Source organism: Nyctereutes procyonoides, unplaced genomic scaffold, assembly GCF_905146905.1.
Source record: "Nyctereutes procyonoides isolate TBG_1078 unplaced genomic scaffold, NYPRO_anot_genome, whole genome shotgun sequence".
Lineage (NCBI taxonomy): Eukaryota > Metazoa > Chordata > Mammalia > Carnivora > Canidae > Nyctereutes > Nyctereutes procyonoides.
The window spans coordinates 79,861,949-79,876,274 of NW_026575140.1; the positions used below are offsets into that span (position 1 = coordinate 79,861,949).

Consider the following 14,326-nt stretch of genomic DNA (forward strand, 5'->3'; position numbering starts at 1 on the left):
ATAGGTGCAGAAACCTATTTTCGGTTTCGTCAGGGAAACATCCAGAGTGCCTACACTTGGTGCTCGTGTTCTTAAAACTGCACGTTTAGCAGGACACGGGGGGCGGGGCTCAGCGGTGGAGCACGTGACCCTGGGGGCGTGACCTGGGGTCGCGGGATCGAGTCCCACTTCCGGCTCCCCGCGTGGAGCCTGCCTCTCCCTGTTTCTCATGAATAAATAAAATCTTGTAAAAAGCAACTGCGTGGTTAGATCTTGTCTTTCCTATTAGCGTCTGACCTGAAGGAACAGAAGCCTTTTTTTTTTTTCCATTCTGGTAAAACCACGGCCTAATCGGCTCTCAGGAAACCTTTCAGGAGCGGACTGCACCAGGAAGCCCCGCGGTCCGGGTGTGCCCTTGCGGGGACGGAGCGCGTGACAGGCCCGCGCCGGGGAGACCGCGGGGTTCGCGGCGCCCCCGCCACACCCACACCCGGGCCGGGAACGCACAGAGCCGCCCCGCCGCCGAGACGTCCGCAGCCGCGACCAACCCAGACTCGCCGCCCCGGAAGTTATCCGCGGCGCCCTTACATCACTTCCGGGCAGGGCTCACTTCCTCCCCGACGCGGAAGTGCGGGGAGGCTCCGGGGCCGAGGGCGGCGGACGGAGTTTTGGTGCCGCTGTCCGCCTCGGGAACGTTCTGGAAGGCTAGATCCCTGGAAGGCCGGGTCCCGGCAGCCCCGACGAGACGAAGCTGGCGCTCCTCGGCCTGGGAGCCGATGCCGGCCGCGCCCGGGAGGCCCCGTAGCGGGGCCGGACCATGAGCCTGCTGGGCGGCCCGGCCTCCTCGCCGCGCGCCCCGCTGCCGTCCAGCAAGGCCAGGATGAAAAAGCTCCCGAAGAAGAGCCAGAACGAGAAGTACCGGCTCAAGTACCTGCGGCTGCGCAAAGCGGCCAAAGCCACCGTGTTTGTGAGTCTGACCGCCGCTCGGCGCTTGTCCGCCTCGACACTCCTCTCCCTCGCGACGCGTCTCGGCACGGCGCTCCCCGGGCGGGGCGGCGGGCACCGCGGGGTCGGCTTGCGCACACCCGCTCTCCCCGCCCGCCGGGCGTCCCCGGACGCCTTAGGTCATTTCCGAGCCCGCTGCCTGCCTTTCGGAGTTGGTGAAGATTGACGTGAGGAAGGTGGAGCGCTCGGCACCCCGAGGACGTGCCGGGGACTTGGCGGTCCTTGCCCCTCTGACCGCAACACTCTGGGAAAGGCGTTGGATTCTCAAGAGGACCCTAGAGGGAGGCACTGAAACCCAAAGAGATGATTTGCCCCGGTCACTGGCCCCGGTTTCTCTACCACCTCCACTACAGAGCTTATTCCCAGGCACCCTGAATACACACAACTGACCCCTGCCCCAAGCAGGCCCGGGAAGCTTTCCAGTCATGTACCCCCACCGCACCCCACCCCCGCCACCTTTTAATACCTTGAGTCTCTCTAGTGTCTCTGCTTGTTCTTCTGTTGTAGAGGCACTGAGTTTACCGACCGACCGAGCGAGCTGGCCTGCAGGCCCCGGTCCGTGTTACGGTTTATCCCGGCTCGCCCAGGCCTGCCTCCGGGCTGGGAAGTCGGGAACCGAGTCCTCCCTCAGTCGCGCCTCCCACGTCTGAATCCCCCACCTTACCCTCTCCTCTCCACCAAGAGCTTCAACATTCTCGCAGCTTTTTTGGGGGAAGCCTAAGGGAAGGTTTGGAAATCAAAACATTCTTTCCGGAAGCAGTCATTTAGCACTTGCTGTGCGCTCTGGAGAGAAATGAAGGAAGTAGAATGAAGAGGACTTGGTACTTCATTGGCCATTCCCTTTCTTTTAAGCCCTCCCTACAAGTCAGCGGTACCTAAGGTCTAGGTTGCCAGAAGGAGGTTGGTTCCATCCAGTACTCGAAGCAGGCTTTGTGGAGAGAAGGGGGTGCCGCTTTGAACATTCAGAGTGCGAGGTCTCCCCTGGGGAACATCCAGAGGAGAGTGTGTCCTTTACAGCTCATGCTTGGCAAACAGATTGCATCAGAAAGACAGATGATTCTTGAGTACCCATGAGTAGATTACAAAGTTTAAGAATATTGCATATTACAGTTGATTTTGTTCTGCCCAGCTCTACTCTTCAAGGTTCATGTAGCGTGAGATGCTTTGGGTTACATTGGTTTTGTGAGCTCCCCAAGAGTCAAGGCGCTTGGGAATGGACATTTCTCATATTTGGAAGGATTGAGCTCCCCAAGAGTCAAGGCGCTTGGGAATGGACATTTCTCATATTTGGAAGGATTAAACTTAAGCAGTATGCCCTTTTCTCTGCCAAAGGCTACCCTAATTAGGGTGATCATATGTCTTGGTTTGCCTAGGGCAACCCTGGTTCTACTACACTGTACTGGCAAAATAATTACCAGCATCCCCTTTTCATTCAGACATGTCCCAGTTTTAGTAAGTTATATAATTACCCTGCCCATAGTGGAACTTGACTCTACCTTTACCTGTACATGTTTTTAAAAGTTTGTCTGCAAGGTAGAGTAGCTCACCCAGCAATATAGAATATTTTGGTTTGAATTATAGCTCCTCTTGGCGTGCCTGGGTGGCTCAATTGGTTAAGCATCCGACTCTTGAGCTCAAGGTGGTGAGATTGAGCTCAGTGTTGGACTCCTTACTGGGGATGGAGCCTGCTTAGGATTCTCTGCTCTTTCCCTCTCTCGCAGCCCCTTCCCCCCCCCCCCGCCCAGCTCGTTTGAGCTCTCTCAAAAAAAAAAAAAAAAAAAGAAAAGAAATACAGCTCCTCTTCCTAGCATAATACTTTGATCTTTTATTCTTTTTATGTGATTTTATGCAAAAATTTTTCTTAAAGGAAAATGCTGCTATTTGTGATGAAATTGCTCGTCTTGAGGAAAAATTTCTTAAAGCAAAAGAAGAAAGACGGTGAGCTGCCTTCATTTTGTGTTCAAAATCACGTTTTCAGTGATTGATACAGTGTTACTGTTTTGGAAATTTTTTCCAGTAGAATTTTTGTGCATTATACGACCCCTTGGCTACTGATCAAGTACAGAGAAACTCACAACCGCTGGTACTGGTTCCCATTTACCCAAGTCATGTTGGACCCTGGGGATGAGACAGCTCCTCTGTTCATCTTTCTGACAGGACCCTCTTGCCATATCTAATAAGCTATCTTCTTATAACTCTTCAATTATAAAAGAGAAGGGATAAAAGAAACTGCCTCTCATTCCATAAATACTCAGTATGTACTACTCTATGCAGACCACAGTCTGCATATAAAATATATACATAAGCAGGTCATGGTATGTGCCTTTTGGAAGCATAACACCTTTCAACATCCAGGTAGAGGAACACTCTAGATGCAAGAGAGATAAGCTACAGTCCTCTGTATGGCTCCTTGACATATTGTCCTCTGGAGCTTCATTATTCCCTGGGTCCAAGAAGAACTTTATTTTTATGAGTGTGATAATCTTTGTGTATAATTCTGGCTTTTCCAGCACTTGAGTAAAATATTGAACTGATATCAAACAGAAATTCATTCCTCTGCTCCTTCTCCTTCCCAACCTCAGGTATTTGCTAAAGAAGCTCCTCCAGCTTCAGGCTCTAACTGAAGGGGAAGTACAGGCTGCAGCTCCTTCCCACAGCTCCAGTTTGCCCCTGACTTATGGTGTGGCCAGCACTGTGGGAACTATACAGGGAACTGGGTCCATTTCTGGGCCCAGCACTGGGGCTGAGGAACCATTTGGGAAGAAATCCAAGAAGGAGAAAAAAGAAAAAGGCAAAGAGAACAACAAACTGGAAGGTACCTTGGGGGAGAGGATATCAGTTGCCCCAGTGGCCCAATGACTGTTGGCAAAGAACTGGTACTAACATGACCACAGATATACTCAAACTCTCATCTGGTCCTTAAGCAGCTCTCCTAGCCCTCAGAAAGCAAGTATATCAGAGCTACTTTGGGTGAAGGAATTCTAGACAGACCTGGCTAAAATGAAGAGGGCAGGCTAAGGGCCTCCCCCCTGCTCCCACACTTCCAGGTCTCTGGGATGCCTTCAGTTCAGTCTTCCCTAGAGGCAGGGAAATGGGCTAGGTGGCCTCTTGAGCACACGGATGGCTTGGGAAATTTCTGATCTGTTAAATAAAGTAAGAGGCCTTAAAAAGTGCAAGCCTTTTAGGTCCTCAGCACTAATGTTAAAATTAGCCACTGCCAGGTGGGTGGGTTAGAAAGATACTCTGGGCTTTTGGGGAAAAGCCCCCTGTGCCCATTCAGGGAGTATATAGAACCAGGATTGGCTTATGGCTCTTAGCATTCACGTGTCAATTTTTCCCTTCCCCTGAGCATTGGGAGGGACCTAAAGTGGGTGACCCCAGATTTGCGTTTCAGTTCTGAAGAAAACATCCAAGAAAAAGAAAATGGAGGGAGGTGCTCGCAAGCTGGTTCAGCCCATTGCCCTGGATCCCTCGGGACGGCCTGTGTTCCCCATCGGACTGGGGGGTCTAACAGTATATAGCCTGGGGGAGGTGAGTGAGACCAGCGATACATAGAGAGGAGAATCAGAAATACGGGAATGGGGTTGAGCCTTCCCTCCCCATTCCCATTAGCCGGAGTCCCTTGCTGATCCAGACCAATCCCAGAAAACCTCCAGTCCCTAGGAAACCAGGTCAGTTTTGTCTACTGCCCAGCCTACACACTTTCTCTCTCTGATTCAAGTCATTCTTTGCAACCCCAAAATGGTCTCAAGGGCTACTACACACAGTACACTGGACTTCTGAATTCTCCAGCGACCTTAGTCGCAGATTTGGGGAATCTCTCTTCTAGATCATCACCGACCGACCTGGCTTCCATGATGAGAGCGCCATCTACCCTGTGGGCTACTGCAGTACTCGAATATATGCCAGCGTGAAGTGCCCAGACCAAAAGTGTCTGTATACCTGTCAGATCAAGGATGGTGGCATGCAGCCTCAGGTACCCACTCTCCTTATGACCACTGTTTTTCTTTTCTTTGTTTTTTTGGGTTTTTTTGTTTTTTTTTTTTTTTTTGAGAACCTTCTCTGTGACAGCCACTTATAGGTATTACCTGTTTTGACACTTAAGCACATACCGTACAGTCACCATTTGAGTAACCCCAAGATGCAGAAAAGCAATTAGCTCTAAATCAGACATTTGCTAATAAGTGCTTGAGCTGGTATTCGGATCTATATCTGTCTGGCTCTCATAGTGACGACCTTTCCTTTGAACCCTGCTGCTTGTACTGTTGCTATGGTAACTGTGTGAGGCTAAACAAGCCTATATACAGGAAAGACTAATTTGATACTCTGCCATTTCAGAGGACCAGGATGGGGGTAGCAAAGATGGGGGTGTACCTATTGGTTTCTGGTTGAACACGCTCTTAAGGACCTGGAAGATGTGAACCTTAGTTTTGTTAAATACCTTTGTTCATCCTTCCCACTGCTACCAATTCAAGGCAGCTCATTTTCCCCACCCATCACCTCTGATCATTAGGAAAAAAATAGACCATTTTCGAAGCTCCAGGCTTCAATGTCTGATGTTACAGATCACCAGAAAGTTGGGTGGAAGGAAGTAAAGGCAAGGAGGGGAACCTTTGAGCAGAAGCTGAGAGTCAGCCTGATGCATGTGGATAATACTGCAGCGCGCCTCTCCTGGTTAGAGCGTTGTTAGATGCAGGTGACTGTTTAGATGACCTGGCCACTGCAGGAGTTCTGTTTAGAAAGTGTTCTAACTACAGAGAAAGAATCCTTGTAGCAATAGCCCATGTTTATAACAAATTTATAAATTCACTGCAAATGTAATCAAAATTCTAATAAGATTGTAATGGATAATGACAAGCTGATTCTTAATTTCCTCAAAGACAAACTGCTGAAATATTTCTGAAAAGTTTGTGGGATTTTAAGTTTCCCCCCCCTTTTATTTTTAAAGCTTATTAACCTCTCTAGACATTATTTTCAGGTACATCATGAAATTTAGTTCTTTTTCCAACTAACATGAAGTAATCTCTAGTGTGCATATAATGCATATAATATTTCAGTATGCTTCCAGATGATTCTTTTTCATCTCTATAAATGCTAACAGGACTTTTAATTACTTTAGCTTTATAGAATGTTTCATACTATATGTTAACAGAAATATAGAAAAATATGGGATCCCTGGGTGGCGCAGTGGTTTAGCGCCTGCCTTTGACCCAGGGCGCGATCCTGGAGACCCGGGATCGAATCCCACGTCGGGCTCCCAGTGCATGGAGCCTGCTTCTCCCTCTTCCTATGTCTCTGCCTCTCTCTCTCTCTCTGTGACTATCATAAATAAATAAAAATTAAAAAAAAAAAAAAGAAATATAGAAAAATATTTTTATAATTTTAAAGTGAGGTGAAAGCTTTTCTTTAGTAGGGCATGAAATGTAGACGTCATAAAGGAAAATAGTAACATATTTGACCATAAAAAATATGAATGACAAAAGACCTGATAAATTAAAACTCAAGCAAAAAAACAGGAAGAAAATATATAACTGTGGATTAATATCCAGATAAAGTGTTCCTCTGGTAAAATGCAAAAAAACAATCAGAACAGGTATTTCATAGAAACAGTGCCAGATGGTTTGTAAGAACAGACCTCATTAACAATTAGGGAAATATAAATAAAAAGGCCCTATTTGGGGACGCCTGGGTGGCTTAGCAGTTGAGCCTCTGCCTTTGGCTCAGGGTGTGATCCCAGAGTCCTGCGATTGAGTCCCACATCAGGCTCTTTGTTTGCATGAGGCCTGCTTCTCCCTCTGCCTATGTCTCTGCCTCTCTCTCTGTGTCTCTCATGAGTAAATAAATTCTTTTTTTTTTTAAAGGTTCTATTTTTCTCCTAGGCAAACAAGAGAGAGATCCGTAATATTTAGTGTTGGCCAGGATATAGGAAAACAAGTATGCATTAGTACAAGTGAAAATTTTCAGTCTTTTGGAAGGCAAGTGGGCAGTACTGACAAATTTAATATGTGTGTCCTTTGACCCAGGATACTGCTAAGTATTCAAGTATTTCCTAGAGAAATGTGCAAATGCTAGTAAAAGAGTTAATATATAAGTTATATTACTTAACTATACATAATGGCATGTATGCAATGGCAAGAAAATAGGAATAGCTGAAATATGCATCAGTAGGAGAATAGATAAAAATTAAGATTTATCCACCTCGTGTATATTATGTAGCAGTTAAAAGAATGAAGTAGAGTTATACATACAAACAGGGAAAGCTCTCCAAGACCAAAATAGTAGATTGTGGCCTTTTATTTGCTCTTTGTGCAAAATAGTATAGTGCATACAGTATAAAAGATTGGCATCAAAGTGACCAATACCAAACAAGAGAGCAGCCCTGGAATAACCAAAGAAAACTGTCTGTGTTTTTTTCATGCATGGCTGAGAAGTAGACACAAACCATTAAGTGTCTTCAATTTGCAGGGTAGGTCATTGGTTGAAGTAACAAAACTGCTGACTAAAACTCACAAGATAATGATTATTGACAAAACTGAAAGAGCTCTAAGGGGACACCTGGGTGGCTCAGTGGTTGAGTGTCTGCCTTTGGCTCAGGGCATGATCCCGAGGTCCTGGGATCGAGTCCTGCTTCAGGCTCCCCATGGGAGCCTGCTTCTCCCTCTGCCTGTGTCTCTGCCATTCTCTCTTTCTGTGTGTCTCTCATGAATAAATAAATAAAATCTTAGAAAGGAAAGAAAGAGCTCTAAGATTTGACACAGTAAAATTGAAGTGAAAACTGCAGCAAAAACTGCCGCAAAAACCATATTCAGGAGACTAGATTTGGGATTCTAAAAAATGATTAATGCACATGATAGTTTGAAAATATACAGAAAAGAAATTAATTCTGTTTGGAATAATTTGGTTAAAGTAAACATTTTTTAAAAACTAGATACTGTTTTGGTTTTCCTTTGGTTTTTCTTAAGTTTAAATTTCAGTTAACATACAGTGTGATGTTAGTTTCAGGAGTAGAATGTAGTGATTCTTCAGTTCCATGAAGTACCCAGTGCTCCTCACAAGTGCCCCTCTGACTCCCCATCCCCCATCTAGCCCACCCCTTGCCTGCATCCCTCTAGCAGCCCTCTTTGTTCCCTCTAGTTAAGAGTCGGTTCTATGATTTGCCTTTCTTTATTTCACCCTGTGTTCATCTGTTCTGTTTCTTAAATTCCAGGTATGAGTGAAATCACGTTATTTGTCTTTCTCTGACTTATTTCACTTAGTATGGTACATTGTAGCTCTGTCCATGTCATTGCAAATGGCAAGAGTTTATTCTTTTTCTTTATCCATCAGTCTCTGGACATTTAGGCTCTTTCCATAATTTGGCTATTGTAGATAATGCTGCTATAAATATCAGTGTATTTATACCTTTAAATCACTATGTTTTGTATCCTTTGCGTGAATACCTAGTAGTGTAATTGCTGGGTCACAGGGTAGTTCTTTTTTTCTTTTTTTTTTTTTTTTCAAACTTTTTGAAGAAACTCTGTACTTTTTTCTGTTGTTTCCTGTGTTGTTAATTTTAAAAGCTATCCTGACAGGTATAAAGTGATATCTTATTGTAGTTTTTACTTGTATGTCCCTAAATAATGAGTGATATTGAGCATCTTTTCATGTCTGTTAGCCATCTGTATTTTTCTTTGGGAAAATGGATACTGTTTAACCAAACTTTATAGATCACTAGTCAAGGAACTTAATTGGCTAAATAGAACTTGTTACAGAAATATTTTCTTCACAAAAATTCATTAAACTTGTAGAAAACTGGCCAAGGAATTAAGATGGCTAGAAAATATATGTTATAAAAATACTTCCTTGGCAGAAATTCCTCAGTATTAGTATAGTTTTGATTAAAGGGTTTATATATATTTGTGTGTGTGTGTGTATATATATATATATATATATATACATACACACAAAATGGCCTGTGTTCCTCCTAAACATTAGAGTTAGCCTAAGATTACATGATGTTATTTGATCTCATATATTTCTAAAATACCATTTGTGGGGCACCTGGGTGGCTCAGTCAGTTGAGCATCCAACTGTTGATTTCGGCTTAGGTCATGATCTCAGCTCAGGGTCATGAGATGGAGCCCTGAGTCAGGCTCCCCCTCAGCAAGGAGTCTGCTTCTCTTTCTCTCTCTCCTTCTGCCTCTCCCCCCACTGATTCTCTCTCTCTTTAATAAACCTTTAAAAATAAAAAAGTAGGGGGGGCCTGGCTGGCTTAGTCACTTAGTGTTTGCCTTCTGCTCAGGTCATGATCTCAGGTCCTGAGATTGAGCCTCGCATCGGGCTGCATGCTCGTGGGGAGCCTGCTTCTCCCTCTCCCTCTGCCTCCTACTTCCCTGCTTGTGTTCTCTCTCTGTCTGTCAAATAATGTCTTTTTTAAAAAATAAAAAATAAAAATCATTTGTACTTACAGATATAAGTAAGTGGATAGGAAAAGTAGTAACAAATTAAGTGTTCACTTGTGGAGAGCAGTCAAGTAAGGTGTATTGCACCAAAACAATCAAAGGACTTTGTTTTCTTGGACTGAATTTTTAACAGCCCTCTAGGAAATTGTGCCCACCTTCTAGTATCATATACATCAGCTTCAAGATCTAGAGTGAAGTAGTAGTTGTAGGAGTAATAGGTCTTTCTACTATTTCCTCCTTCATGGTTGATCTCATTGCCCTTTGGTCTTTCTCAGTTTGAAATTGTTCCTGAAGATGACCCTCAGAATGCCATTGTCACCTCTTCTGCAGATGCCTGTCATGCAGAACTGCTCAAGACCATAAGTGCTGCTATGTAAGTTGAAACTCGAAGACAGTCTGAATAGATCACTTGTAGAGTGAGACTTTGTTTTAAATGTACGGAAATCCTATATTTATAGAGCGCTCTCCTGTATCCTTTAGATTTCTTACCAGAAATCCTTTGGATTTCTCCAGAGTATCCAAGTCAAGAAAGTTTGTTCTCTGCACTCATACCCACATTCCATTCCTGAACCTTTCTCATCTCCCTCTAAACTTGTAAACTACAAATCCTCCCTCTCCTTTTTAGGGGAAAACTAATGCCCAACCTGCTTCCATCTGGAGCTGACTTTTTTGGGTTTTCTCATCCAACTATTCACAACTTGATCCAGAGTTGTCCAGGAGCTCGAAAATGCATCAAGTAAGTTTGGTCAAATCCATTCCCTTGAGAGAAGTCCTGTGATGAGTGGGTCAGGGACCTAAGCTGACAGTTACTGCATTGCTTATTCTTACACTTACTGAGCTGCTTCTATGTGCAAAGCATGCTTGCTCCCAGCCGGCGCACCTCAGTATTAGTCCCCTTGGCCTCAAGTGAGCAGGAGCCAGTACCCCACTGTACTAGAATTACCATTTTCTGTGAGTACCATGAGAGCAGAAGGGTTGGGATGTCCTGCAGAATGACATGTCCCTAAAGGCACCTGTCTTCTCTTAGTTTCTTTGTTAATATGATTTTTAGATATATCTATGGGAGGAAATACCTGATCTGGAAGTAAGAACAGGTCGTTACAACTAACAGACAGCTCTTGATAACGATACCCTTTGATCTCGCAGTTACCAGTGGGTGAAATTTGATGTGTGGAGACCTGGAGATGGGCCGCCGCCCCAAGGACTGCCAGAGGATGATCCAACTATAAGCTTTGAAGCCTTTCACAGACAGGCATTTGGTGAAGATCATGTTGGTCCCATCCTGCAAGGTAGCTTCATTTTACCTTTCCGGCTTGAAAATTGTTTTTTAGGCCGCCCCCTGCTCTCCAGAGTTGAGTAATCCAGATAGCTGGCCAGTAAGTGATAGAAACTTCCACCGCCCCAACGGCAGAGTCCCAGGCTCAAGGATGGGCTGCCCCACCAAGCTCTCCGGCAGTGCTGGCGGCAGTCACAGCGAGCAGCTGCCATCAGGCTAAGGCAGGGCCCCCGGAGAAGTTCAGCTTTCTCATTTTCTAACCTAAATACGACCACACGGAGCTCCAGGGGAGCGTTCACGGTGCAGGACTAAAATTTCAAATGAAGTGAAGGGGACCAGGTCATGGCCTTGGTCCCACCTATGGTCAGTGGATTCCCGGCCACAGAAGTGTGGAATGATCAGGGAGTCTGGCACTGAGTCATAAAGGGAGAGCCCTGGACTGGAAATAATAGAATTAAAATTCTCACTCTCTAACATATAACCCTAGCCAAGTCACTTACTCTGTTTTGGCCACGATTTTCTTACAAAGTTCTGTCCTGTCTTATCAGACGAGGGCAAAATTCAGCTGGCAGATTTGTAAGGGTCTTAGGAATTGTAAGGACGTACTACATGCGTCTGATCAGTCCCCTGAGATTCCCAGGCAGCAGTGGAACTGAAGGAATGTTCTTCTCCAGGATCCTTGGACCTTCCAGAGCTTCAGCCCACACCCTTCGTGTCCTCTTACCAGCCCATGTTCCTGGCGCACGAACCCCTGGCGGACACTCACCTACAGCACCTGAACTCTCTGTCACAGTGTAGCCCAACGCAGTCTTCAGACTGACCAGGAAGGGGTCACTTCCCACATCATTTAACTTAAGACTCCAAATGTGGAAGAAGACAGCAGTTCGGGAGTGAAGGAGACAATTAACACATTGTCGTGGACATTCCTGTGCCGACAGTATTCCCCGGGAAAAACTGCAGCTGCTTTATTTTTAGCAATAAATTTCTCTTTACAAATCTGCTTATTTTCATCTTCTTATAATCGGGATCTTTTTTTTTTTTCTTAGCTCTGCCTGAGGTAGAGTAAACTTAAGTGTTCTATAAGCCAGAGTGCGAGAGGGCTGCGGACTCAGAAGGGAGAGGCGGGAGTCTAACAGCCCTCCACCCGGATTCTGACCCTAGCTCCAGGAACGACGTCCCAGCCCCTGCCACCCAAGCACCTGCTTTTTTTTCACGTCTGTACGATCCCAGTCCAGTGCTGCTTATCCCCAAGCTGGAGAGGCCCGGCCAAGGCACACCGTTTATCTTTATCATCACACGTCATCCTTCAAGGGAATCAGAAAGTCCTCTGTAATCCTGTCTATCCCCTTTGCCATTCCTTATCTGAGAACATGCTTGTAGCCGAATACCTTGAGTCCACATAATACCAGATCCAGCGTGATGGGGGGGCGGCTCCCATCCTGCAGGGCAGACTCGCCTGGTCACTTCACTAGCCGGGCAGTAATGTGACTGGTGTTCGATGCAACCGAATGTGCTGGCCCTGCTTAGGGCACTGAGGGAGAGGCTTACTACCTCGCCCGACCCGGACCACTGGCAGTACCACGTGGGCTGCCCTCACTGTCTGTCCTACCAGGTACCAGGGCCAGATGGAAGGAAGCAATGGAAGGGATCCCCCCAGAGGGGGAAGAACGGGGAAAGTGTGGTGACAGTTGTCACTGCGCTGCATTTCCTAACTGCTGACTGGGGACAACAAGGGGGTTCTTGTTTCCTAGGAGTAGGTGCATCAGCGGAGGGAGGGGGCAGACAGCCACATTGGCCACGGAAATACCAGAAACGAAAGTAACTGCTATTAACTTTCTGACTCTTAACTATAGACTTTTTATAAGTTTGTGTAGCTTTTACAGTACAAAAAGCATATAAAATTTGGATAACGGCAAACCTGGGGTATAAAAGGGATTACTCAAAGCTGTTAATGCTTCCATGTTTTCCTTTGTTTGCTGTGTATGTTGGCTAGACATGTGCACTTCCACAGAATGGATACCTGCTGCTTTTACCATACAGCAGATATACTGTATTACATACAGTCTGAGTAAAACACATAAAGGTGAGCCTCCTTTTTAAGAAAGACATTTTAAAAAATTTTAAATAAGTTATTGTGCTTTTTGGCTTGATTAAGAGTATTTACTTTGTAGCTTTCCTAGAAGAGTGGTTTTCAAACTAGAGATCCCAACCCATTGGTTTTTCCTAAACAGGGAGTCAAGACCTCTATTTTTTCAATTAAATAAAACACTTAGAACTTAGTAGAATGCATCACATGCCAAAATGTTGAAACTTGGATTTCGACTACTGTGTGTGTGTATGTGTATTTATATAAAAAAAAAATCACATGCATCCATATGAAGGGGGTACATGGAATAAATGTAAAACGTTTTTACTACGGGTCATTTTAAAAAACTTGAACCCTCCCCCCAGTATACTTAACACATCTTTTCATCTCTTGGATTGTTAAAGATTCAGATCTGACAATATCCAGTGTCAGTGGGATTGAGACTAAATGGCACCATAGCTTAGTGGGTCTGTAAACCATTGGACCCTTCAGGAGAGTTAAGCTGCAGTTATCAAAATGTTAAACATATTTATCCTTAAAACTGTTACTCCACATTAAGGATCCTGAGGAGGTAAGCGCACTATGATGTTTGCCTGTAACATTCATCACAGTATTCATTTTAGCAGGGAAAAATTGGAAAAAAATCTCTATGTCAACTAATGGAAAATTGGTTAAAGTATGGGGCTCCTGCAAACTGAAACACTTAATCTAACTGAATAATATTCAGTTTACATAGGAAAATTATTTTGCTTGAGTAAGTCAAAAACCAATTATAAAATGATACAACGTGTAGTGTGTAAATATAACCCAAGCAAATCAAGTGAATGTTTACCAAAATATTAAATGTTTTTTGCCAAATGGTGAATTTTGGGGTGATTTTTACTTGTTTATACTTTGTTAGTGTCCAAATCTACAATAATTGTAAATCTCATTTTTTAAATGCTAAAAAGTTAAATTATTCAGCCATTAAAAATGAAGTTTCACATGACTTTTAGTTTACTACCTAAAGCTAATTTTTCCCCTTGTTGCACAGGTTACTGGGGGTGAAAGGAGCCTGGGCATCAGGTTCCTGACCATGCCGAGCCTCCTGCAAATTAGAACAGCCCATGTGTGCGTGTGTGTCAGCAGAGAGGAGGGTAGATTTACTTTTTCTCAGAAGTCTGTTCCTAGGTTCATGGTTCCCCTCAGGTCACATGCATATGAGGTCAAAGAATGGGTGTTGGGAGTTAGTTGTACACTAGGAAGTCCTCAGAGGAGCCAAAGTTCCTTGCACACTGTGTATTTGTGCTGGTGTTTTACTAGATAAATCCTGGCACTGACAGAGCTGGTCCTGATCCTCAGAGCTACACTTGGGCCCTTTGGGGTCAGGTGCGTGCTTATTGCTTTCGTTCTTTTCCCCCATTAAGGGAGTGGAAGCTACTCCGGCTTCAAAGAACAATTTACAAACCTGTTCCTAACCCAGTTTTGATGGGCCATAAATGTATACATGCCACTAATGATGATACTTTTATTTCCAAATTCCAATAGATGACACAAATA

General features: G+C 44.7%; 1 protein-coding gene across 1 annotated transcript; it reads left to right on the top strand.

The window, feature by feature from the left end:
• The first annotated feature begins 587 nt into the window (after nucleotides 1–587).
• On the top strand, nucleotides 588–11,701 carry TBRG1 (transforming growth factor beta regulator 1). The gene is made up of 9 exons (XM_055306420.1): nucleotides 588–946; nucleotides 2,852–2,922; nucleotides 3,567–3,799; nucleotides 4,379–4,515; nucleotides 4,814–4,960; nucleotides 9,701–9,798; nucleotides 10,051–10,161; nucleotides 10,572–10,714; nucleotides 11,376–11,701. The coding sequence occupies exons 1-9, from the start codon at nucleotides 797–799 to the stop codon at nucleotides 11,519–11,521; spliced, it is 1,236 nt and encodes a 411-aa protein (XP_055162395.1). The 5' UTR covers nucleotides 588–796; the 3' UTR covers nucleotides 11,522–11,701.
• Nucleotides 11,702–14,326: the final 2,625 nt, after the last annotated feature.